This window comes from Grampus griseus, assembly GCF_964374135.1.
Source record: "Grampus griseus genome assembly, chromosome: 10".
Lineage (NCBI taxonomy): Eukaryota > Metazoa > Chordata > Mammalia > Artiodactyla > Delphinidae > Grampus > Grampus griseus.
In genome coordinates, this window is record NC_139004.1 from 41,154,129 (window position 1) to 41,179,725 (window position 25,597).

Here is a 25,597-nt window from a genome sequence, read left to right on the forward strand (position 1 = left end):
CATATATATATATATATATATATATATATATATATAAATACTTGACAGATAAAAGCTACAGCAAAACCTTTTTCACTGACTTTTTTGTGATAGTAGCTCATTTTATCAATCCTTTGCCTTACTCCACAGAATAATTGAAACGGACACAGTCATAATGGAAAAAAGATTCTCTTGGATTCCAGTTTGTCATGTTAAAAGCCTAGGAAAATTGTACTCCACTGTATCAGTGTCAGCAAGACATTCTCATTTTCAGAATAGTTGAAACTTCAATCGCTTCCAGATACCTATAGAATACAGTTTGACATTCTTACCATGACATACAGGGCTTCATGATTTGGTTCTGACCTACTGCTTTCACAGATTAATTTCCCACCAGGTTCTAACCCACCCCCCACCTGCCCATAATGCTCCTGGTAAATTGATCTGCTGTCTGCTCCCCAGGTGCACCATGACCATGCTTCTCTACTTAGCCAGGTGATGATTCCTCTCACCCAAATGGTTATCCCACCTACTTCCATGTCAAGGAAGTAGGTCAAAATTTCATCTTCTTTGAGAAGTTTTTTCTTGACTCCTAGGCAGAACCAATGTCCCTTTCTTGTTTGCATCCATGGCACTTTGTGCTTGTCTCTGTAATAAAACTTAGTATCTCATAATGCAATTAGTTTTGTTAGTGCCTGTCTATTCCACCAAAATGCAAATGTCTTCAGGACAGAGGCAAGGTCAATATTTTTTTCTGTCCTAGTTTCTTGTCTTTACTCTGATCAATGTGCTCACATTTATATGAATAAATGAATGAATGACCTGCCTCTTTCCTAAGGGTTGCATTACACAGGGGACAACAGAGAAATATTTGTATGCTAAAATTGAGGAACCTCACTATCTTCTGGGATCACTTTTGTGATCCTAAGAATGGAGATGACACTAATCTCTACTGATAAACAGAGCTTTAACTGAATTAGTTTTCCTTTGTGACCATAAACATCTTTGTATTTTTCTTCATTCCAAAATTATTGTTAGTGGTAAGAGTCATTGAAACGTGTGTGTGTCTTGTCTTTAGCAACTTCATCAATGTGGCAGTTCACATGTATTTCAAAAGATGATTAAGAGTAAATTGCAAGTGGTCAAGGCACACTGGGTTGCATAATTCCTAAACTGATTGTACAGTACCTAACATTACACACCAAACAATAGGTTTAGTGTGCTCTGATAACAGAAATGATGCTCACTGATTTTTTTCCTTCCAGGAAACTGAGATAATGAAAGAAATCATGCAAAATGGACCAGTTCAAGGTAAGCTTGGTTGAAATATGGTTGTGTCTTATTTATTCCTTTAATAAACAACATTACATTTTAGCTCCTGTATAAAGAGCTTAATAAATGATAGAAATTTTTTACTTTTAGATTACTCTTAAGGATTCAGTGGTTGTAAGACCAAAGTAATTATAGGAGATACACTCACCTAATAACCTAATTAGCTGACCTTTTATTTGAAGAAGATAAACTCATTCATACATTGAATTCTTAAACGAATGTTAATGACACATTGGATGAAAGTCTGCTAAGTGTATCCAAAGTGATCGTGGATCCAAAAGACATTCGAACAGGAAATACTAACTGATAGAGTTCATTTAATTGTTTACTTATATTTAGGACTCATACATAATGTTAGAAATTTTCTCACTTCGGTTTAAATGGATTAGGTAATGGATTGAAAAAAAAATCAAGGTTTAGCAGTAGAAACAAAGTGGACACTTTAATTTTTTTATAAACTCAAAAGAAATCGAATAGGCCAGTATAATTTTTGTGTTTTATAACATGCATTCCATTTTGATCAATTTTGTAAATGTGTTATGTATGGTAAACTAACAGTAAGTAAGGAAATAATATACTGACTTTCTGTCCATTGATTTTGATATGAAGATATTATTTCTGATACATAGTTCCTCTGCTTACCTATTTGATTTGATTTTGCACCAATGGCATGAATAAAAATAGGTTCACAGTGTATATTTTCTATGCTAAACACTGCATTGAAATTCTTGGAAAAACAAAACCAGTGAGGCCTAAAATAGAAATTCAGGGTGTGAATACTGAAAGGCCCATAATATAGTATCAATGCAGTGGAATTGATAAATAAATTAAAGAACTTGGTTAAACATAACAAAATTAAATTGAAAACATCTACAAATAAAGAGAAATTTTTTTCCTCCTTACAGTTGTGTAATTTTTGAAGGCTGGTAAAATAACAGGGGAATTCATATGTAATTTAAATATATGCTTTGTTAAGTGGAGTTTATGTGACAAATTTGAAGGAACACAGGCATTTGAAGTCAAGGCTGAATTTGAAATTCCAGTTTTGACATTTGCAACTTAAATGACTTTGGTCAAGTTATTTAAACCTCTCTGAATCTACAATAGTTATATTACTGTTTCAAGTTTCTCTCTCTCTCTTTCTTTTAATCAGTCAAAAGAAACTTGCATCATAATGATTTAAAATTGAGAACACCTTAGGTTTATTGTATGGTCAAATATATAAGTGGTCATGAATTTTACGTAATGAATCAAAAATAAAGAAATAAAATTTGTAAATAATAATGTTGAAATTCAGATTATTCAACATCTATGTAACAAATGTTTGCTGAGAACGTTCCTCCTGCCAGCCTGAACCAGGATCATGAGATAGAGCTCACCGTCCTACCCTCAGGTGTGTCATAATTCTGTGTAATAAGTTTGCTGCTATTCTCCAGAAGTATAATTGCACTACAGTAGTTTATGTACTTATATGTTGATCAAGTTCATCAAGTCTATTTTGGTGTCAGAAACTCAAGGAAGGATCCGTCTTCAAGTTAATTGTCATGGTGCCTCACTCATGTTTCTTTTGTTTACAGTGGTATTTTTCCACATTGAAGAGTATATTTTATTCACAGTGCTTAGAATTGAGAAAAGCTAATGGAGTCAATGATTCTATGGAAGAGAAAACCAATAGCAATATTTCACACTTTTATAAATGCTGGTTGCCTCATCTTGCTGTCAATGCAACATGGTTGTCTACATATTGTTGCCTGGGCTAATGTACAGGACTTTCTCCTGCTTGGTACAAAAGAATGTAAAAGGCAATAGAATTCTGAATAAATAATACCATGTGCATTCTTCTGAAATCTATAGAATTAAAAATAAGTTTATGTACTGGAAAGAGAAGAAAAGAAAAGATCTGCATAGCGTACAGTTATATAAATTCTTGAAATCCTATGGAAAGGTGTTTTAAAGTAAATAAAGAAGATTTAACCTCTTTTGAGAATATTTAGACAGCAACAGAAAAGGCATGAAACATTAATAAATGAAATAAAAAGTGGAATCAAAAGTAATATTTGACTTTGGAAGAGAAGCTTCATTTTAGTATCTATCAAAATTTTTCTTATTTTATTCAAAATGTACATCAAACTAAGACAAGCATTGTGCACAGTTGTCAAGGTATGCTTAACTAGCCCAAGTAAAAATATTTTCAATTCAAGTCTTCAAAAGGAGAAGTTTAAAGTGTTCACCCTGAATTGCCCAAGCCCTTCAATAAAACAGCACACAATACAGAAAAGAAATAATCTAGGTGAGGGAAGGAAGGAGAGTTTTATGAAGTATAAGCTCTTTCTTTCTAAACAATACACTATTGGCTTAGTTCTTCAGAGCTGCAGGGATGCAATCTTGTCAGAGTATTCTTTTGCCAAGGGTTTGCTTTTTATTCAAACTCACCAAGGAAAGTTTTGTATTGACTTCCAAGGATGAAGGACAATTATTTTACACCCTGTTTGCTAGGTTCACACTTTGCTGCTACTTAATTGGAATTTAAAGAGACTTGTGGAGAAGCCCAAGAAGCCCAAGAAATAGTGATCATCAGTCAAGGGTAGTGGGCTTCTTGCAAGGTCTCAGTTCCTGGTAATTGTGCTTCTGTCAATTAAAAATAGATGGCGGGTGGTTCAAGATGGCAGAGTAGAAGGACATGCTCTCACTCCCTCTTGCGAGAACACCAGAATCACAACTAACTGCTGAACAATCATCAACAGGAAGACACTGGAACTCACCAAAAAAGATACCTCACATCCAAAGACAAAGAAAAAGACACAATGAGATGGTAGGAGGGGCACAATCACAATAAAAGCAAATCCCATAACTGCTGGGTGGGTGACTCACAAAGTGGAGAACACTTATACTACAGAAGTGCACCCACTGGAGTGAAGGTTCTGAGCCCCATGTCAAGCTTCCCAACCTGGGGTTCCAGAAATGAGAGGAGGAATTCCTAGAGAATCAGACTTTGAGGGCTAGTGGGATTTGACTGCAGGTCTTCGACAGGACCTGGGGGAAACAGAGACTCTACTCTTGGAGGACACACATAAAGTAGTGTGTGCATTGGAACCCAAGGAAAGGAGCAGTGACCCCAGGGGAGACTGAACCAGAACTACCTGCTAGTGTTGGAGGGTCTCCTGCAGAAGTGGGGGTGGCTCTGTCTCACCGTGAGTGCAAGGACAATAGCAGCAGAAGTCTTGGAAGTACTCCTTGGCATAAGCCCTCACAGAGTCTGCCATTAACCCCACAAAAGAGCCTGGGTAGGCTCCAGTATTGGGTTGCCTCGAGCCAAACAAACAACAGGGAGGGAAACCAGCCCCACCCATGAGCAGTCAAGTGGATTAAGGTTTTACTAAACTCTGCCCAACAGAGAAACAGCCAGCTCTACCCACCACCAGTCCTTCCTATCAGGAAACATACACAAGACTCTTAGATAGCCTCATCCAACAGAGGGCAGACAGCAGAAGCAAGAAGAACTACAATCCTGCAGCCTGTGGAGCAAAAACCACATTCACATAAAGATAGACAAGATGTAAAGGCAGAGGGCTATGTACCAGATGAAGGAACAAGATAAAACCCCATAAAAACAACTAAATGAAGTGGAGATAAGCAATCTTCCAGAAAAAGAATTCTGAATAATGATAGTGAAGATGATCCAGGACCTCAGAAAAAGAATGGAGGCAAAGATGGAGAAGATGCAAGAAATGTTAAACAAAGATCTAGAAGAATAAAGAGCAAACAAACAGAAATGAACAATACAATAACTGAAATGAAAAATACACTAGAAAGAATCAATAGAAGAATAACTGAGGCAGAAGAATGGATAAGTGACCTGGAAGACAGAATGGTGGAATTCACTGCTGTGGAACAAAATAAAGAAAAAAGAATGAAAAGAAATGAAGACAGCCTAAGAGACCTCTGGGACAACATTAAACGCAACAACATTAGCATTATAAGGGTCCCAGAAAGAGAATAGAGAGAGAAAGCTCCCAAGAAAATATTTGAAGAGATTATAGTTTAAAATTTCCCTAACATGGGAAAGAAAAGAGCCATCCAAGTCTGGGAAGTGCAGAGAGTCCCATGCAGGATAAACTCAAGGAGAAACACGCCAAGACACATAATAATCAAATTAGCAAAACTTAAAGACAAAGAAAAATTATTGAAAGCAGGAAGGGAAAAACGACAAATAACATACAAGGGAATTCCCATACGGTTAGCAGCTGATTTCTCTGCAGAAACTCTTCAAGTCAGAAGGGAGTGGCATGACATACGTAAAGTGATGAAAGGGAAGAACTTACAAACACGATTACTCTACCTGGCAAGGATCTCATTCAGATTCAGTGGAGAAATCAAAAACTTTACAGACAAGAAAAGCTAAGACAATTCAGCACCATCAAACCAGCTCTACAACAAATGCTAAAGGAACTTCTCTAAGTGGGAAACACAACAGAAGAAAAGGACCTACAAAAAAAACCGAAAACAATTAAGAAAATGGTAATAGGAACATACATATTGATAATTACCTTAAACGTGAAAGGGTTAAATGCTCCATCCAAAAGACACAAGCTTGCTGAATGGATACAAAAACAAGACCCATATATATGCTATCTACAAGAGACCCACTTCAGACTTAGGGACACATACAGACTGAAAGTGAGGGGATGGAAAAATATATTCCCTGCAAATGGAAGTCAAAAGAAAGCTGTAGTAACAATACTCAGATAAAATAGACTTTAAAATAAAGAATATTACAAGGGACAAGGAAGGACACTACATAATGATCAAGGGATCAATCCAAGAAGAAGATATAAAAATTATAAATATATATGCACGCAACATAGGAGCACCTCAATAAATAAGGCAACTGCTAACAGATATAAAAGAGGAAATTGACAGTAACACAATAACAGTTGGGGGCTTTAACACCTCACTTACACCAATGGACAGATCATCCAAATGGAAAATTCATAAGGAAACACAAGTTTTAAATGACACAATAAACCAGGTGGATTTAATTCATATTTATAGGACATTCAATCCAAAAACAGCAGGTTACACTTTCTTCTCAAGTACGTACGGAACATTCTCCAAGATAGACCACATCTTGGGTCATAAATCAAGCCTTAGTAAATTTAAGAAAATTGAAATCATATCAAGCATCTTTTATGACCACAATGCTATGAGATTAGAAATCAATGACAGGGAAAACAAATGTAAAAAACACAAACACATGGAGGCTAAACAATATGTTACTAAATAACCAAAAGATCACTGAGGAAATCAAAGAGGAAATTGAAAAATACCTAGACACAAATGACAATGGAAACACGATGATCCAAAACGTTAGGGATGCAGCAAAAGCAGTTCTAAAAGGGAAGTTATAGCTATACAAACCTGTCTCAAGAAACAAGAAAAATCTCAAATAAACAATCTAACGTTACACCCAAAGGAACTAGAGAAAGAAGAATAAACAAAGTGCAAAGTTAGCAGAAGGAAAGAAATCATAAAGATCAGAGCAGAAATAAATGAAATAGAAACAAAGAAAACAAAAACAAAAATCAATAAAACTAAAAGCTTGTTCTTTGACAAGGTAAACAAAATTGATAAACCTTTAGCCAGACTCACCAAGAAAAAGAGAGAGAGGATTCAAATCAATAAAACTGGAAATGAAAAAGGAGAAGTTACAACAGACACTGCAGAAATACAGAGCATTCTAAGAGACTACTACAAGCAACTCTACGCCAATAAAATGGACAACCAGGAAGAAATGGACAAATTCTAGAAAGGTATAACCTTCCAAGACTGAACCAGGAAGAAATAGAAAGTATGAACAGATCAATCACAAGTAATGAAATTGAAACTATGATTAAAAATCTTCCAACCAACAAAAGTCCAGGACCAGATGGCTGCAAAGGTGAATTCTGTCAAACACTTAGAGAAGAGCTAACACCCATCCTCCTCAAACTCTTCCAAAAAATTCCAGAGGAAGGAACACTCTCAAACTTATTCTATGAGGCCGCTATCACCCTGATACCAAAACCAGACAAAGATACTATAAAAAAAGAAAATTACAGACCAATGTCACTTATGAATATAGATGCATAAATCCTCAACAAAATACTTGCAAACAGAATCCAACCACATATTAAAAGGATCATACACCATGGTCAAGTGGGATTTATCCCAGGGATGCAAGGATTCTTCAATATACGCAAATCAATCAATGTGATATGCATATTAACCAATTGAAGAATAAAAACCATATAATCATCTCAGTAGATGCATAAAAAGCTTTTGACAAAGTTCAGCAACATTTATGATAAAAACTCTCTAGAAAGTGGGCATAGAGGAAACCTACCTCAACATAATAAAAGCCATATATGGCAAACCCACAGCGAGCATCATACTCGATGGTGAAAAATTGAAAGCATTTCCTCTAAGATTAGGAACAAGACAAGGATGTCTACTCTCACCATTATTATTCAACATAGTTTTGGAAGTCCTAGCCATGGCAATCAGAGAAGAAAAAGAAATGAAAGGAATACAAATTGGAAAAGAAGAAGTAAAGTGTCACTGTTTGCAGATGACATGGTAGTATACATAGAGAATCCTAAAGATGCCACAGAAAACTACTAGAGCTAATCAATGAATTTGGTAGTTGCAGGATACAAAATTAATGCACAGAAATCTCTTGCATTCCTATATACTAATGATGAAAAATGTGAAAGAGAAATTAAGGAAACACTCCCATTTACCATTGCAACAAAAGAATAAAATACGTAGGAATAAACCACCTAGGGAGACAAAATACCTGTATGCAGAAAACTATAAGACACTGCCTAAAGAATTTAAAGTTGATACCAGCAGATGGAGAGATATACGATATTCGTGGTTTGGAAGAATGAATATTGTGAAAATGACTATACTACTCAAAGCAATCTACAGATTCAATGCAATCCCTATCAAATTACCAAAGGCATTTTTTACAGAACTTGAACAGAAAATTTAAAATTTGTATGGAGAAAAAAAGACCCCAAATAGCCAATGCAGTCTTGAGGGAAAAAAAGCAGAGCTAAAGGAATCAGACTCCCTGACTTCAAACTATAGTACAAAGCTACATTAATCAAGACAATATGGTACTGGCACAAAAACAGAATATAGATCAATGGAACAGGATTGAAAGCCCAGAGATAAACCCATGCACCAAAGTCAACTAATCTATTACAAAGGAGGCAAGGATATACAATGGAGAAAAGACAGTCTCTTCAATAAGTGGTGCTGGGAAAACTGGACAGCTAGATGTAAAAGAATGAAGTTAGAATACTCCTTAACACCATACACAAAAATAAACTTGAAATGGATTAAAGCCCTAAATGTAAGGCCAGACACTATAAAACTCTTAGAGGAAAGCATAGGAAGAACACTCTTTGACATAAATCACAGCAAGATATTTTTGATCCACCTCCCAGAGTAATGGAAATAAAACCAAAAATAAACAAATGAGACCTAATGAAACTTAAAAGCTTTTGCACAGCAAAGGAAAACATAAACAAGACCAAAAGACAACCCTCAGAATGGGCGATAATATTTGCAAACGAATCAATGGACAAAGGATTAATATCCAAAATATAAAAACAGCACATGCAGCTCAATATTAAAAAACAAACAACCTAATCCAAAAATGGGCAGAAGACCTAAATAGACATTTTCTCCAAAGAAGACATACAGATGGCCAAGAAGCACATGAAAAGCTGCTCAACATCACTAATTATTAGAGAAATGCAAATCAAAATTACAATGAGGTATCACCTCACACTGGTTAGAAAAGGCATCATTGGAAAACCTACAAACAACAAATGCTGGAGAGGGTGTGGAGCAAAGGGAACCCTCTTGCACTGTTGGTGGGAATGTAAATTGATACATCCACTATGGAGAACAGTATGGAGGTTCCTTAAAAAACTAAAATAGAATTACCATATGACCCAGCACCCAGAGAAAACTATAGTTCAAAAAGACACATACACCCCAATGTTCATTGCAGCACTATTTACAATAGCCAGGTCATGAAAGCAACCTAAATGCCCATTGACAGATGAATGGATAAAGAAGATGTTGTAAATATATAGAATGGAATATTACTCAGCCATAAAAAGGAACGAAATTTGGTCATTTGTTGAGACGTGGATGGATCTAGAGACTGTCATACAGAGTGAAGTAAGTTAGAAAGAGAAAAACAAATATCGTATATTAACGCATATATGTGGAACTTAGAAAAATTGTACAGATGAACTGGTTTGCAGGGCAGAAATTGAGACACAGATGTAGAGAACAAATGTATGGACACCAAGGCAGAAAGTGGTGGAGGGTGGGGTGTGTGTGATGAATTGGGTGATTGGGATTGAGATGTATACACTGATGTGTATAAAATTGATGACTAATAAGAACCTGCTATATAAAAAAATAAATAAAATAAAATTCAAAAATTAAAAATAAAATAAAATGTGTGCAAGAGGAAAAAATAATGATGCTGAGGTGAGGAGTCAAGGTGGTGGTGTGGGAAGATGCAGAGTTAGTGTCTCCTCACAACTAGTGTCTCATCACAACTAGTCTGCCGGTCACGGTCAGGGACTCTGACCCCCAGGGAGATGGGAGGAATTCCAAAATGAACCGGTAGGACATAAGGGGGACCGTAGGTGGAGGAGAAATAGAGGCCAGACAAGATCAGCCTCCCTGAGGCCAGGGAGATCAGGAGAAGCAGGTGGGATGGACTCTCTGGGAAGAGCGAGAGAGGAGCTGAGGGCGATCACCTGGTCCATTCGGGCAGTGAAGCCTGCTGAGTTCTGAAGCCGCTTCCCCCACCCCCATCCAAAGCCCCATCCAGGCCTCTTGGGTCCTGGGGGCTTAGGAGGGAGGCTGGGGAGATCCGGAGAGGCAGGTGAGAGAGGCCCTGCAGGAGAAGAAGAGGGCAATTGCCTGGCCCACTCAGGCATGGGGAGCCTGCTGAGCTCCCTGCCCAGTCCCTTGCCCTCAAAACCCCCCTTCCCTCACCCTCCCCCCACCAGCTGCATTGGTCCTGGGGGCATAGGAGGGAGGCTGGGGAGATCAGGACAGGCAGGCGGGAGGAGCCCTCCCAGACCACAGATCAGAGATGCAGGAGAGGAGAGGAGGGCATTTGTCCTGCCCTCTCGAGCCCAGGAAGACTGCTAGCCCCCCAGGTCAGGTTCCCTCTCCCTGAGACTGGGCTGGGTAGCATGCCTGCACCCCTTTTGTTCCTTGAACCTAAGCCCCACCCCCCACATCTCCCAGGGCCTTTTCCAGCCCTGTGGGTCTTGAGCATTGGCCCCGCCCAATACCCAAACCTCACCCTTGCTTAGGCCACACTCTCCACAGCCAAGGCCTTTATCCCCCCACCGGTTTTTGTTTTTCCATTCCCTCCTCCTCTTTTTTTTTATTGTGGTACTGATGTAACTTCCAGTTATTGATTCATCTATATTTTTATTTTAAAGTTTTTCAAACATATCTATTGTTTCCGATTGTAATTTTATTTTTTACTTTGTTATTTCTCTTGCTTTTTTTTTTTTTTTTGCCACACCACACAGCTTGCAGGATCTTGATTTATGACTGTGTGGTTGGGGAGAAGCTCCTGTGGTGGGAGCTCCGAGTCTGAACCACTGGACTAACAGAGAACCTCCAACTCCAGGGAATATTCATTGGAGAGAGGTCTCACAGAGTACCTCATCTCAGCACCAAGACCCAGCTCTACCCAACAGCCTAGAAACTCCAGTGCTGGAAGCTTCAGACCAAATAGCCAGTAAGACAGAAACACAATCACACTCATTAAAAAAAAAAAAAAAAAATTAGATGGCAAAAAAATATGTCACAGATGAAGGAGCAAGGTAAAAACCTATAAGACCAAGTAAATGAAGAGAAATAGGCAGTCTACCTGAAAAATAATTCAAAGTAATGATAATACAGACAATCCAGAATCTCAGAAATAGAATGGAAGCATGGATTGAGAAAATACAAGAAATGCTTAACAAAGATCTAGAAGAACTAAAGAACAAACAAACAGATGTGAACAACACAATAACTGAAATGAAAACTACAACAGAAGGAATCAATAACAGAATAATGGAAGCAGAAGAACAAATAAGTGAGCTGGAAGACAAAATGGTGGAAATAACTGCCAAGGAGCAGAATAAAGTAAAAAGAATGAAGACAAGCTCAGAGACCTCTGGGACAACACTAAATGCACTGACATTTGAATTATAGGGGTCCCAGAAGAAGAGAAAAAGAAAGGGTCTGAGAAAATATTTGAAGAGATTATACTGGAAAACTTCCTTAACATGGGAAAGGAAATAGTCACCCAAGTCCAGGAAGCACACAGAGTTACATAAAGGATAAACCCTAGGAAAAACACAGCAAGACACACATTAATCAAACTAGCAAAAATTAAATTCCAAGAAAAAATATTAAAAGTGGCAAGGGAAAAACAAAAATTAATGTACAAAGGAATCCCCATAAGGATAACAGCTGATTTTTCAGTGGAAACTCTGCAGGCCAGAAGGGAGTGGCAAGATATACTTAAAGTGATGAAAGAGAAAAATCTACAACCAAGATTACTCTACCCAGCAAGGGTCTCCTTCAGATTCAATAAAGAAGTCAAAAGTTTTTCAGACAAACAAAAACTAAGAGAATTCAGCACCATCAAACCAGCTTTACAACAAATGATAAAGAAACTTCTCTAAGCAGGAAACACAAGAGAAGGAAAATACCCACAAAAACAAACCCCAAACAATTAAGAAAATTGTAATAGTAACATACATACTGATAATAACCTTAAATGTAAATGGATTAAATGCCCCAACCAAAAGACACAGACTGGCTGAAGGGATACAAAAACAAAACTCATATATATGCTGTCTACAAGAGACCCACTGCAGACCTAGGGACACATACAGACTGAAAGTGAAGGGATGGAAAAAGATATTCCATGCAAATGGAAATCAAAAGAAACCTGGAATAGCAACACTCATATCAGATAAAATAGACTTTAAAATAAAGACTGTTACAAGAGATAAGGAGGGACACTACATAATGATCAAAGGATCAATCCAAGAAGATATAACAACTATAAATATTTATGCACCCAACATAGGAGCACCCCAATACATAAGGCAAATGCTAACAACCATGAAAGAAGAAATCGACAGTAACACAATAATAGTAGGGGACATTAACACCCCACTTACACCAATGGACAGATCATCCAAACAGAAAATAAATAAGGAAACACAAGCTTTAAATGACACAATAGACCAGATAGAACTAATAGATATTTATAGAACATTCCACCCAAAAGTGTCAGAATACACTTTCTTCTCAAGTGCACGTGGAACATTCTCCAAGATGGATCACATCTTGGGTCAAAACTCAAGCCTCAGAAAATTTAAGAAAATTGAAATCATATCAAGCATCTTTTCTGACTACAACTTTATGAGATTGGAAATCAATTGCAGGAAAAAACTGTAAAAAAAGCAAATACCTGGAGGCTAAATAGTGCACTACTAAATAACCAAGAGATCGCTGAAGAAATCAAAGAAGAAATTTAAAAAATACATAGAAACAAATGACAATGAAAACATGATGACCCAAAACCTATGGGATGCAGCAAAAGCAGTTCTATGAGGGAAGTTTATAGCAATTCAATCTCACCTCAAGAAACAAGAAAAATCACAAATAAAAAATGTAACCCTACACTTAAAACAACTAGGGAGAGAAGAACAAAGAAAATCCAAAGTCAACAGAAGGGAAGAATAGAGATCAGAGCAAAAATAAATGAAATAGAAACAAAGAAAACAATAGCAAAGATCAATAAAACTAAAAGTGCGTTCTTTGAGAAGAAAAACAAAATTGATAGACCCTTAGCCAGACTCATTAAGAAAAAAAGGGAGAGGATACAAATCAATAAAATTAGAAATGAAAAATAAGAAATCACTACTGACACTGTAGAAATCAAAGGATTATAAGAGACTACTATAAAGAACTATATGCCAATAAAATAGACAACCATGGAGAAATGGACAAGTTCTTGGAAAGGTACAATTTTCCAAGACTGAACCAGGAAGAATTAGAAAATATAAACAGACCAATAAAAAGTAATGAAATTGAAACCATAATTAAAAATCTTCCAACAAACAAAAGTCCAGGACCAGATGGCTTCACAGGCAAATTCTATCAAACATTCAGAGAAGAGCTAACAGTGACACTTCTCAAACTCTTCCAAAAAATTGCAGATGGAGAAACACTCCCAAATCCATTCAATGAAGCCACCATCACCCTGACACCAAAACCAGAAGAAGATATCACAAAAAAGAAAATTATAGACCAATATCACTGATGAACATAGATGCAAAAATCCTCAACAAAATACTAGCAAACAGAATCCAACAGCACATTAAAAGGATCATACACCATGATCAAGTGGAATTTATCCCAAGGATGCAAGGATTCTTCAATAGACACAAGTCAATCAATGTGATACACCACATTAACAAATTAAGGAATAAAAACCATATGATCATCTCAATAGATGCAGAAAATCTTTTGACAAAATTCAATACCATTTATGATAAAAACTCTCTAGAAAATGAGCATAGAAGGAACCTACCTCAACATAATAAAGGCCATATATGGCAAACCCACAGCAAGCATCATACTCAATGGTGAAAAATTGAAAGTATTTCCACTAGGATCAGGAACAAGCCAAAGATGTCTACTCTCACCACTATTATTCAACATAGTTTTGGAAGTCCTAGCCATGGCAATCAGAGAAGAAAAAGAAATAAAAGGAATACAAATTGGAAAAGAGGAAGTAAAACTGTCACTATTTGCTGACGACATGATACTATACAGAGAAAATCCTAAAGATGCCCCCAGAAAACTACTAGAACTAATCAATGAATTTGGTAAGGTTGCAGGATACAAAATTAATGCACAGAAATCTCTGCCATTCCTACACACCAACAATGAAAAATCAGAAAGAGAAATTAGGGAAACACTCCCATTTACCATTGCAACAGAAAGAATAAAATACCTAGGAATAAACCTGCCTAAGGAGGCAAAAGACTTGTACTCAGAAAACTATAAAACATTGATGAAAGAAATCAAAGATGACATAAACAGATGGAGAAATATACCATGTTCTTGGATTGGAGGAATCAATATTGTGAAAATGACTATACTACCCAAAGCAATCTACAGATTCAGTGCAATCCCTATCAAACTACCGATGGCATTCTTCACAGAATTAGAACAAAAAATCTTACAATTCGTATGGAAACAGAGAAGACCTCAAATTGCCAAAGCCATCTTGACAAAGAAAAACGGAGCTGGAGGAATCAGGCTCTCTGACTTCAAACTATACCACAAAGCTACAGTAATCAAGACAATATGGTACTGGCCCAAAAACATAAATATAGATCAATGGTACAGGATAGACTGCCCAGAGATAAGCCCACGCACATACGGACACCTAATTTATGACAAAGGAGGCAAGAACATACAATGGAGAAAAGACAGCCTCTTCAATAAGTGGTGCTGGGAAAACTGGACAGCTACATGTAAAAGAATGAAATTAGAACACTACCTAACACCAGACACAAAAATAAACTCCAAATGGATGTAAGACTTAAATGTAAGACTGGACACTATAAAACTTTTAGAGGAAAACAGGAAAAACACTCTTTGACATAAACCACAGCAAGATCTTTTTTGACCCACCTCCTAGAGTAACGGAAATAAAAACAAAAATAAACAAATGGAACTTCATTAAACTTAAAAGCTTTTGCACAGCAAAGGAAACCATAAACAAGACAAAAAGACAAACCTCAGAATGGGAGAAAATATTTGCAAATGAGACAACTGACAAAGGATTAATCTCCAAAATATACAAACAGCTCATGGAGCTCAATATCAAAAAACCAAACAATCCAGTTAAAAAGTGGGCAGAAGACTTACATAGACATTTCACCAAGGAAGACATACAGATATCCATGAGGCACATGAAAAGATACTAATCACTAATTATTAGAGAAATGCAAATCAAAACTACAATGAGGTATCATCTCACACCAGTCAGAATGGCCATTATCAAAAAAGCTAGAAAGAATACGTGTTGGAATGAGTGTGGTGAAAAGGGAACCCTCCTACACTGTTGGTGGGAATGTAAATTGATACAACCACTATGGTAAACAGTATGGGGGTTCCTTAAAAAAGTAAAAATAGAACTACCATATGACCAGCAATCTCACTGCTGGGTATATACCCTGAGTAAACCATAATTCAAAAGGAGACATGCACCACAATGTTCATTGCAGCACTATTTACAATGGCTAAGACATGGAGCCAACATAGATGTCCATCAACAGATGAATGGATGAAGAAGATGTGGCACATATATACAAAGGAATATTATTCGGCCATAAAAAGAAATGAAATTGAGTTATTTGTAGTGAGGTGGATGGACCTAGAGTCTGTCATACAGAGTGAAGTCAGTCAGAAAAAGAAAAACAAATACTGTATGGTAATGCATATATATGGAATCTAAAAAAAAAAAAAATGGTACTGACGAACTTAGTTGTAGGACAGGGACAAAGAGGTAGACATAGAGAATGGACTTGATGACATGGGGTGGGAGGGCAAAGCTGGGGTGAAGTGAGAGTAGCATCAACATATATACACTACCGAATATAAAATAGTTGGCTGGTGGGAAGTAGCAGCATAGCACAGGGAGATCAGCTCAGTGCTTTGTCATGACTTAGAGGGGTGGGATAGGGAGGATGGGAGGGAGGGTCAAGAGGGAGGGCATATGGAGACATGTGTATGTATAAGGCTGATACACTTTTTTGTGCAACAGAAACTAACATGGTATTGTGAAGCAATTATACCCCAATAAAGATCTATTAAAAAAATAGATGGCATTCTAAAAGTATAATGTGACCTTAACTAATATTCTAAGTAGCTAAAAGTTATTTTTATAAGAGAACAAGAAAATATTGCAGCCAATTAAGTAGGAAAGAAAATTAGGCTGAATTGCAAAATTCCTTCTTAGATTCTACCCCTGGCAATTTTCTCATTGACTATTCTGTGAGAATTTCTGGAAGCATTTAAAGATAATGGTTTAAAACTGTGTCATTTATCCTGTTGTGTTGTATTTTAGCCATAATGCAAGTCCATGAGGATTTCTTCAATTATAAGAAAGGGATATATAGACATGTTACCAGCACAAATGAAGAATCAGAAAAATATCAAAAGCTTCATACACATGCAGTCAAACTCACTGGGTAAGTCACTTTCTTAAAAATCTTCATTGAATGCTTTTGGAAAATAAAACTGAAAATAAGAGTATGTAGTGTGCATTTACGTTCTGGAATTCCTCTTGGTATGAGAGATTCTCATACAAATTGAAAATTATAAAAGGATTGACATTAGTTTAGTCAGTATTTTAAAGTCTGGTGGAAAAGTAACTCAATATTCTGGGAAAGGTAATTCTGTCTCTCACTTACTTGGGAATCCATCCTAAGAATCTGTTCTATGGATAAGGGACATCGATTACTGGAATAGATTCTGCATATGGAATAATCGAGGAAAGGGTACAAAACCACGGTGTATCAGGGTTTGGGGAGAAGGTTTTGGATGGAATAACAAATGGTAGAGATTAAGCAAGAAGAGAGGATAGAACCACCTTTCATTCAATGTAAGATTACTTTTTATATTTATGTGAGAATTGTAGAAATGAAATTTATCAAATTTGTAGGTCAAATACATTCAGCTCTGCAAGAGCAAGAAAGAGGTTCAAAATTTGGTTGCATTTCAAGAGTAAGTCATCTCACAAATAGACCTTACTCAGAGAGTGTGGTCCTTGGGGACCACTTTTTCAATTTCATTCTGACTCTGCCCAGTCTCCAAGCTTTCTCATGTCTCATTCCACTTCAGATGAAATGCTTACTGTCCCACTCTTCAGGTGATGATCTCAAAATTTTTCCTTTTATCTTGAATCACCAATAATGTGACCTTGTGCTCTTACCATGCATTGTATTTCACCAAAGAAATTCAAGCAATCAGGAAACAGTTCCCAGCATCACACGCTCTTCCCATAAGTACTCCTCCCTTTCTTCCCACTTTTCACAGAGTTGAACCTTCTCTGATCCTATCTAAACCCCTCTTGCTATAGTGTAGACCTCAACCTCTCTCCATATACAAGAATATTCAGAGGCAATTTTCCCATTTTCTTCTCTGTAATCAATTTTATTTTTCCCACCATACAAATGTGCCATTATTTCTCAGATATTATGAAAGACAAACAAAACAACAAAAAAATTTTCTCTCATCTTCACTTCCTCTACATTCCTTTTATGTTCTTTCCATACAGTAAATTCTTAGCGAGACTCGTCTGTACTCACTTTCTTCACTTCTTCTCTGCCCATTTTTTTCTTAAACCTCTCCAATCACTTTTTTTTACTTCCTTCCTCCTCTTCACAACAGTACCTGGGTCAAGGTTCTCAGCGACGTCCCCATTGTTATATTCATCTGTCAGAATACACACCTACCTGTCCCCTCCTTCTGGATTTTCCTTACTGCCGTGACATTTTAAGGTTCTTTGCTCTTCTTTTTCCTTTTTCTATACTTCCATACTTCATGTTGGAGAGCCCCAGACTGAGGTCTTAGTCCCTTCTCCCCTCACTTATTTCCTGGTGAAGTCATCGGTCTCTGAGCTCATCCTGGCTTTGAGTCCCATCGAACCCTGACACTGGTTGAATTTATATCTCCAGCCCAGACCTGATCCTGACCTCCAGACTCATCCATTCCAAGGCCTCCTGGACACCTCCACCTGGGTACCTAATGGATGGCTCACATTCAGTGCTTCCAAAACGGAACCCCTGATCTCCCCCTTTACACTTACTACACAGCATCTACCGTCTCCTTCTTAGCTGATGACCATACAATCCTTCCATGTGCTCTCACTGGAAACCTTAGAATCATCCTTTATTCTCCTTGCCACTCACTCTTAAGATGTTGGAAACTCCGTTGGTTCTTTTAACTTATACCCAGAATCCAACCACTTTTCACCATCTAAATTATCTCCACCCTTGCCTGAACCACCATTACCCATCATTTTGTACATGGGTTATTGGAGAAGCTTCTAACAGCTCCTTTTGCATTTAAGTTTGCCCTGGACAGTCTATTCTCAACAGAGAAATCAATGTGTTCTTTTAGAGCATTAATCAGATTTCATCACTCCTTTGATCAGAACCCTACAATAGAAAGTAAGAAAGTGATCTGATCTCAATTTCTGTTCACCTGTACCTTGTTCTTCCTGATCTCCTGCTCCATTATATTTCAGACACCCACACCCAGAGTCTTTCCCTGTGCCTACACTGATCCTTTATCAGACATCTGATTCCTTAGTGTCTGTGTCTCCATCTAGTCTTTGCACAGATCTCATCTTCTCAGCATGACATCCCTGACTGTCCTATTTAATACTGCCACCTGCCCTCTGCTTCAGCACCTCTGATCCCCCTCACCTGATCTATTTAAAATTGTTTCCATAACAATGATCACTTTCCAACATACTAATTTAATTAGCTTTTGATGATTGTGTATTGTCTGTCTCCCTTACTAGAACGAAGCTCCGTGAGAGCAGGCGTCTATCTTATTGGTTGAAGTAGCCAAAGCATACAATTCTGGTCCTTCATACACCTCATGCTTTTTCTATTCAAATAATGAATTTTTTTTTAGCATACTCTATACTAGTTCTAGCCTGATACTCATCTTTCAATGAGGTAGCTGCTCAGCTTCGATTGGTTTGTAATTCTTGGACCCACACTCATCTGATCAACTCTGCCCCTATTTCTCAGCCCAGAGAGCTTTGTGGGACTCACAATAAATGCCCTCCAGCGGTCTTTGCTGCCATGTGCTACCCTTTGCCTTTCCTTTTGGCTTCACCTTCATCTTTCAACCATTGTCCCTGGTGGCTTGGCCAGGACTTGGGCAGCCCAGTGGGCTCCCAGTGTGACTTCTTCTTCAGCTGATCCCCCCAGGGTAGGATGGGGAGGGACTGACAGTCTGATCACCTAGCCTTGCTCATGGCCCTTGCTATAAACAGCTTGAGGGAGTAGTTCTGGATTGTCCCACATACTTTTAAAGGGAAAAAATTCCTATTCAGGTCTAGAGGGGGAGGGAGAGTGTTGCGGTGAGTCTTGTTCTCAGAATCTACTTTTGCTTTGATACAGAACAAAATGTGTTTTTTTCCATTATTCCTCAAAGTTGTTTATTGTTTTTGGGGGGGTGGATTGTGGCTGTTTGCCTGGTTTACTAAAGATAGAAGGAAGGTACTACTGAGGTTTTAAAACTTGTTTCGTTTTATTTTGTTTTCCCCTTCTTAGCTGTTCAGTGACTTTTCAGGAAGGCAAATGGAATAAGAATGCCTTTATACTGCCACTGGAACTGGGAATTCAGTGCCACCTGAGTTCTGTTTTCCTTCAGTTTGAAAGTCATATTTCTTCTAAACCCCTCCTTCCTATGTATGTTTCATTATCAATTTTTGTTTTCTCTAGTAATATCCGTGATTTGGAAAAAAATTTTCCCACACACTTGGAAATTGAAATAATTTTTCCTATCATTCAGAGAACTCTGGAAATGGCAACATTGATGTGGTGCCTTCCTTGATTTATCAGAACTGATCCTTTATCATCTCTATCATGTATTTAAACATGCTGGTCATGTTTTCTTCATTCTACTTCTAAATTTATTCATGTTGAGGTTGAACAAATTATGAATGTGTTTCTATTTAATCACTCTGCAGTGTTTGTATATTTTCCGTGTACAGTGTGTCAGTTGCAGTAATGTGTTCACTTTTATAAACTCCTAGAAGATTGAGACATTTATAAATTTACCTCACATGTGTGACAATTAACAAGGTTAATTCTGCTAGTAGGCAAGCAACTTCTGGAGAATTTGTTTATTTTTCAGAAATATTTTAGGTCCCCTAGGCATTGTTAAATGCCCTGGAGCAGTAGATTTTAATTCATTTCTCTATTAGTAATTCCTGATTTGGTAATTACTGTATTTAGAAAGTGAATGCATCAGTGAATTAGAGAGGAATCAAATAGCCCAAGTAAGTTAATGTTCCTTATCAGAGAGTTTAATGTACTTCATAGAAGTACTTTACAAATTTATCGCAACAAATTCTATTTGCTGTCCATTCTGTTAAAGACAAAGTTATTAGATTTAACTTACTTGAACAAATAAATTTAAACTTCTATTGAATGCTCATCACTGGGGAATACAAGAAGGATTAATACATAGTCCTGCTCTTAAGGAGTTTAGGGAATAAGGTAGAGACATTCACAACTGCTTCTGGCATATATTTCCATGCATATAGGGTTTTACATATATAAAACACAGAATAGTGATAGGTAGGTATACATTTGTAATGCCTTTCTTTGTTCCTCATAATTTTAGTTCACTCCTCTCTCTTCTCTTTCCATAACCTCTGTCTAACCCTGTTATGGATACTGAAGTCATAAAAGCATTTAATTGAATTAAAAACTCCAGATGTTTTGAAACATGGCATTATTTTATATACCAATAATAAGAATAAAATATTACCAATTATACTAAACAACTCCATAGATTGTTAGATTGATTTCAATTTTTGAGATGCTAAAATGTGGGGAAAAAAGAGTGTCATATAATAAAAAAATATGATATATAAGATTTTCATCGTGGCCAATGTTCTTTATGTTATGGTTCTATTCCACATCTCTTTATACATTGCAGTTCATCTTGTGTCCCTGTCCACCAAAGGTTCTGAGCTTTCTTGAAACCCTCACTCGGAAGTTTATAAAGCAGTGCATTAAAGCCATTTACTTTTGTATATGATTCCAGGAATTACCACTATGACAAATGAAAAAAAAAAATACTAGCAGTCAGACATTTTAGAAAATTAAGGGAAATAATGGGGATAAGTCACTGTCAGTCCTGCTTGTATGACAGAATTTTATTGAGGATTGAGTCTATCTTTACAGGAGAGAACAATAAAATCATTTTAGGACATATTTTTGGCATCATTCAATAATGTTTTATGTGAAAGTTTATTTATTCAGCAAACATTTATTGAGTACCTCTATCTTTCAGATGTGGTTTTAGAAGTAGGGATACATCAGGAAACAAAATAGACACAGATCCTGGTCTTCATCAAATTTATATTCTACAAATTGATATATAGCTGTTAGGCAAATACAATAGTATTTTATAAAAGGCCAGAGTTTTGGTGCTAAAGTTTGGGTGTGTGTGTCTGGTGTCAACAATATCAAATTTTTAATGCATAAATATTGAGTAGTGACTCAGAGAGAGAGAAGACAAACAACTGGGAAATGGAGGCCAAAAGGAAAGTAAACATGAAAACAGTCTGAGAAGAACAGAGGAAAGAATAACAAAAATGTTTTCAAGTAGATTGTGAATGAGAATTGCAGTTTTTAAAATTAAACCGAACACCCTAAAATAAATTTAAAATGTTGCAAAGTGATAGAAACTGGGCATGTTTCCAATAAATGACTGTGAAGGTATTTATTTGGTTTGAGTAAATCATTAAGAATTCAAGTCAGAGATTTCTGTAAACTGTGATGCAAACCCATAATGTGACTTAAAATTGGGCACAGATAGAATGAATTATATATTTCTCTTTTCTATATATTCAACAAAAATTCAAAGAAAACCCATGTTGTTCCCGGTGCTGTGCTGAGTAGTAGGCATGATGAGAAAAAAAAAAAGTCCTTGCTGTCACAGTGCAACTAGATATTAACCCAAAACACACAAAAATGTAAAGTTATGCCACATTTCATAAAGGCAGGGAAGAAAGTGGTAAGAGGATGTTTAGTACTTGATCTAGGGACTTCTCGGGTGGCACAGTGGGTAAGACTATGCACTCCCAATGCAGGAGGCCCAGGTTTGATCCCTGGTCAGGAAACTAGATCCCACATGCATGCTGCAACTGAGTTCACATGCCACAACCAAGGAGCCCACGTGCCGCAACTAAGGAGCCTGCCTAATGCAACTAAGACCTGGTGCAACCATAAAAATATAAATAATAAATAAAAGAAAAAAGTACTTGATCTAGACCTGAGGATCCAGCAAATGTCCTTGAGGAAGAAAAGTATGAGCTAAGATTTATAGGTTGTTTAGCAGCAGGCAAACAGAGCAGCTTGTGTAAAGGCCCTGTGGTCAGAAGGATACAAAACACTATATGAATGCAAAGAATGCTGTGTTTGCTGAATCTTGGAAGGCAAGGACTTGTAGACCAGTTTACAGAATTTAGTCAAGGATGTTATTTCATTAAGGATCTTAAGAGCAAAGGGAAGTCACTGAAGAGATTTAAATAGGAAAGTGCCATGATCTTTCTTTTTATTTTTTAAAAGATTGCTTTAACTATAAAGAATGTGATATAAAAGGGAAATGGTGGTAATTCTAGTAGAAGACAACAGCCTGGACCTCGTAAGATAGTGAAAGAGTTGGGGAGATATGGGTGGATCAAGAAATATTTAAAGAGAAAAGCTGGAAGAAGGGATATGGATTTGGAATCATGGTGGACAACAAAGTGGGGAAGGCAGTCACTACTGGGTCTGGTAATTTCAAGATGTCTTTGAGACATAAGAATGCTGATAGATGTCAGAGAAGACAGGTAGATATATTGATCTCAAGATCATAGTAGAGACAAGGGTTGAAGATGGATGGTACTGAACAGAATAAGAAAAAAAAAAAAAAGACTGATTGAGGTTAAGCCATGGGAAAATCCAGTATTTCATGACTGGCTAGAAAATGATGAGTCTACAAAAAGAAGGAGAGGCCAGTGAGGTTTTTTTAAATTTTAATTTATTTATTTTTAAATTTTATTTATCTATTTTTTTATACAGCAGGTTCTTATTAGTTATCTATTTTATACATATTAGTGTATATATGTCAATCCCAATCTCCCAATTCATCCCAAAAGTGGCTAGTGTAAGATTTCGAGAAAACTGGGAAACTGTAAGGTTGGGATCCAGTCTGTGAAGACATTGGTCTTAGAGAAAGACTGAGTTACAAGTCTATTTTATCAGGAGAGAAGGAAGAGAAGAGGTTAAATGAAACTTCTAGCATTTAACGTAGTGGTAGGTTGAGGAAAATTCCTATCATATTTCTTCTTTTTTTTAATCTCCAGGAAGCAGGAGGCAAGGTTATCTGTAGAGGGAAGAGGTGGTGGGAGGATACATGATCAGAAATTTGAGAATAGAGGTGGTTTGCAATCGTCCTCTGGATGTTTAGGTGAGGGAGTTGCCCCAGGAACCTACCTACAGGAATTGCCTCGTGTTGCTAATGGCACCATTCTGCCCTCTTGTATGTGCTTTCTGCAGTTGTAGTCAGCCACTTGGGTGGATGCAAAGAGAAGTGGGTAGTTGAGTTCATACAAGACAGACAGTTTTCCAGATGGGTGCAATGAGGAGTCAGAAAAACAAGGGGTTTAGGGTATGAGTATTGACCTAAGTGTTGCTGAGATGGTGAAAGCTTAATAAACCTGCTGAGAAGAGAGCGTTGATGGATTCAAAGAAAATAGAAAAATCATTGGACTAGAGACCATGGTGATTCTAATCGCTGTGATTTTTATGATTGTCTAACTTATTTTTCTTACCTTTTAGATTTTTAATCTTTTTATTGTTTATGAGAGAAAAGTAATCATGTAATAATGAGGTAATATTTTACAGATTATGAATACAGTGGTAGAGAGTGACTAAGTCATAATTTTATATTACTTAGTGCCTAATTACCTTGTAGTATTCATTGTCTGCTTTTAGATCCTAAATGTTTGATACCGGTCTATCTATCACCTATGTATCTATGTATCTATGTATCTATCATCTATCTATCTATCCATTTAAAGATAGTTGCCCCCAGAGACTATAAAAATAATGCTTTGTCTTGTAATAACCTATGATGGAAGAGAATTAAAAAAAGAATATATATAAGTGGCCATCAACAGAGGAATGGGTAAAGATGATGTGGTACGTATATACAAAGGAATATTAGCCATAAAAAAGAACAAAATAATGCCATCTGCAGCAACAAATGAACCTAGAGATTGCCATACTGAGTGAAGTAAGTCAGACACAGACAAATATCATATGATATCGCTTATATGTGAAATCTATAAAAAGGGTACAAATGAACTTATTTACAAAATGGAAGTAGAGTTACGAATGCAGAAAACAAACTTATGGTTACCAGGGGATGGGAGGGAGGGATAAATTGGGAGATTGGGACTGACATATAAACACTACCATATATAAAATAGGTAACTAATAAGAACCTGCTGTATATGTACAGCATTCTCTGTAATGGCCTATGTGGGAAAAGAATCTAAAAAAAAAAAGAAGAGTGGATATATGTATATGTATAATTGATTCACTTTGCTGTTCACCTGAAACTAACACAACAAGGTAAATCAATACACCAATAAAAATTTTTAAAAATATTTTAGGCTTGGCAAGGCATAAATTCCTGCTGCAAATAAACTCTGTCATTAGAACTCCAGAGAAGCCACAGATAATAAATAAATGAATTAGATGTGACCAAGTCCCAGTAAAACTTTATTTACAAAAATAAGTGGCCACTCCAGGCTCATAGTTTGTCAAAAACTGATACAAAATCAATCATAGCTCTTCATAGTTACTAGTAAGTAGCATAAAATCAGGAAAATCACTTACAACTGTGAATATTGTACTTTTTTTCATAAATATTCTCTGATTTTGTTTGCTTGTAGGTTTTTGATTTCTCTTGTTTGCCTTTGTTCTTCATGTATTGTAGTGAAAGAATGCTAAACAAAAAAGAATAAGTTTCACATTATGGTTTTTCTACTTATTAAATTTGGTTTGAATAACGTAAAAAAAGAATTGATATATTTATATATATGTATGTGTAACTGAATCACTTTACTGTACTAACACAACATTGCAAATCAACTATATTTCAATAACAATTTTAAAATAATGCTTCAGAGTTAAATTTCTCATATATTTTCCCCATATTGTCTAAACATATAAACAGCAAGGACTCCAGGAGCGTAAATCATTATTTAGTGAGATTATAAATTATTTAACATAGCTATATTGGGGCCACCCCTTGTTTTCCCCCATTCATCTTTTTTTCCTTCTTCTTTTCTGAATAACCA

General features: G+C 36.6%; 1 protein-coding gene across 1 annotated transcript in view; it reads left to right on the top strand.

The window, feature by feature from the left end:
* The window catches only part of TINAG (tubulointerstitial nephritis antigen), a gene marked incomplete at both ends in the record, with an annotated part of 93,923 nt that overhangs the window by 40,026 nt on the left and 28,300 nt on the right, over positions 1 to 25,597 (top strand). The window contains 2 exons of the mRNA XM_082664424.1: positions 1,245 to 1,290; positions 16,556 to 16,679. Coding sequence (XP_082520550.1) covers positions 1,245 to 1,290; positions 16,556 to 16,679 — 170 coding nt within the window. The remainder of the gene's footprint in view (positions 1 to 1,244; positions 1,291 to 16,555; positions 16,680 to 25,597) is intronic.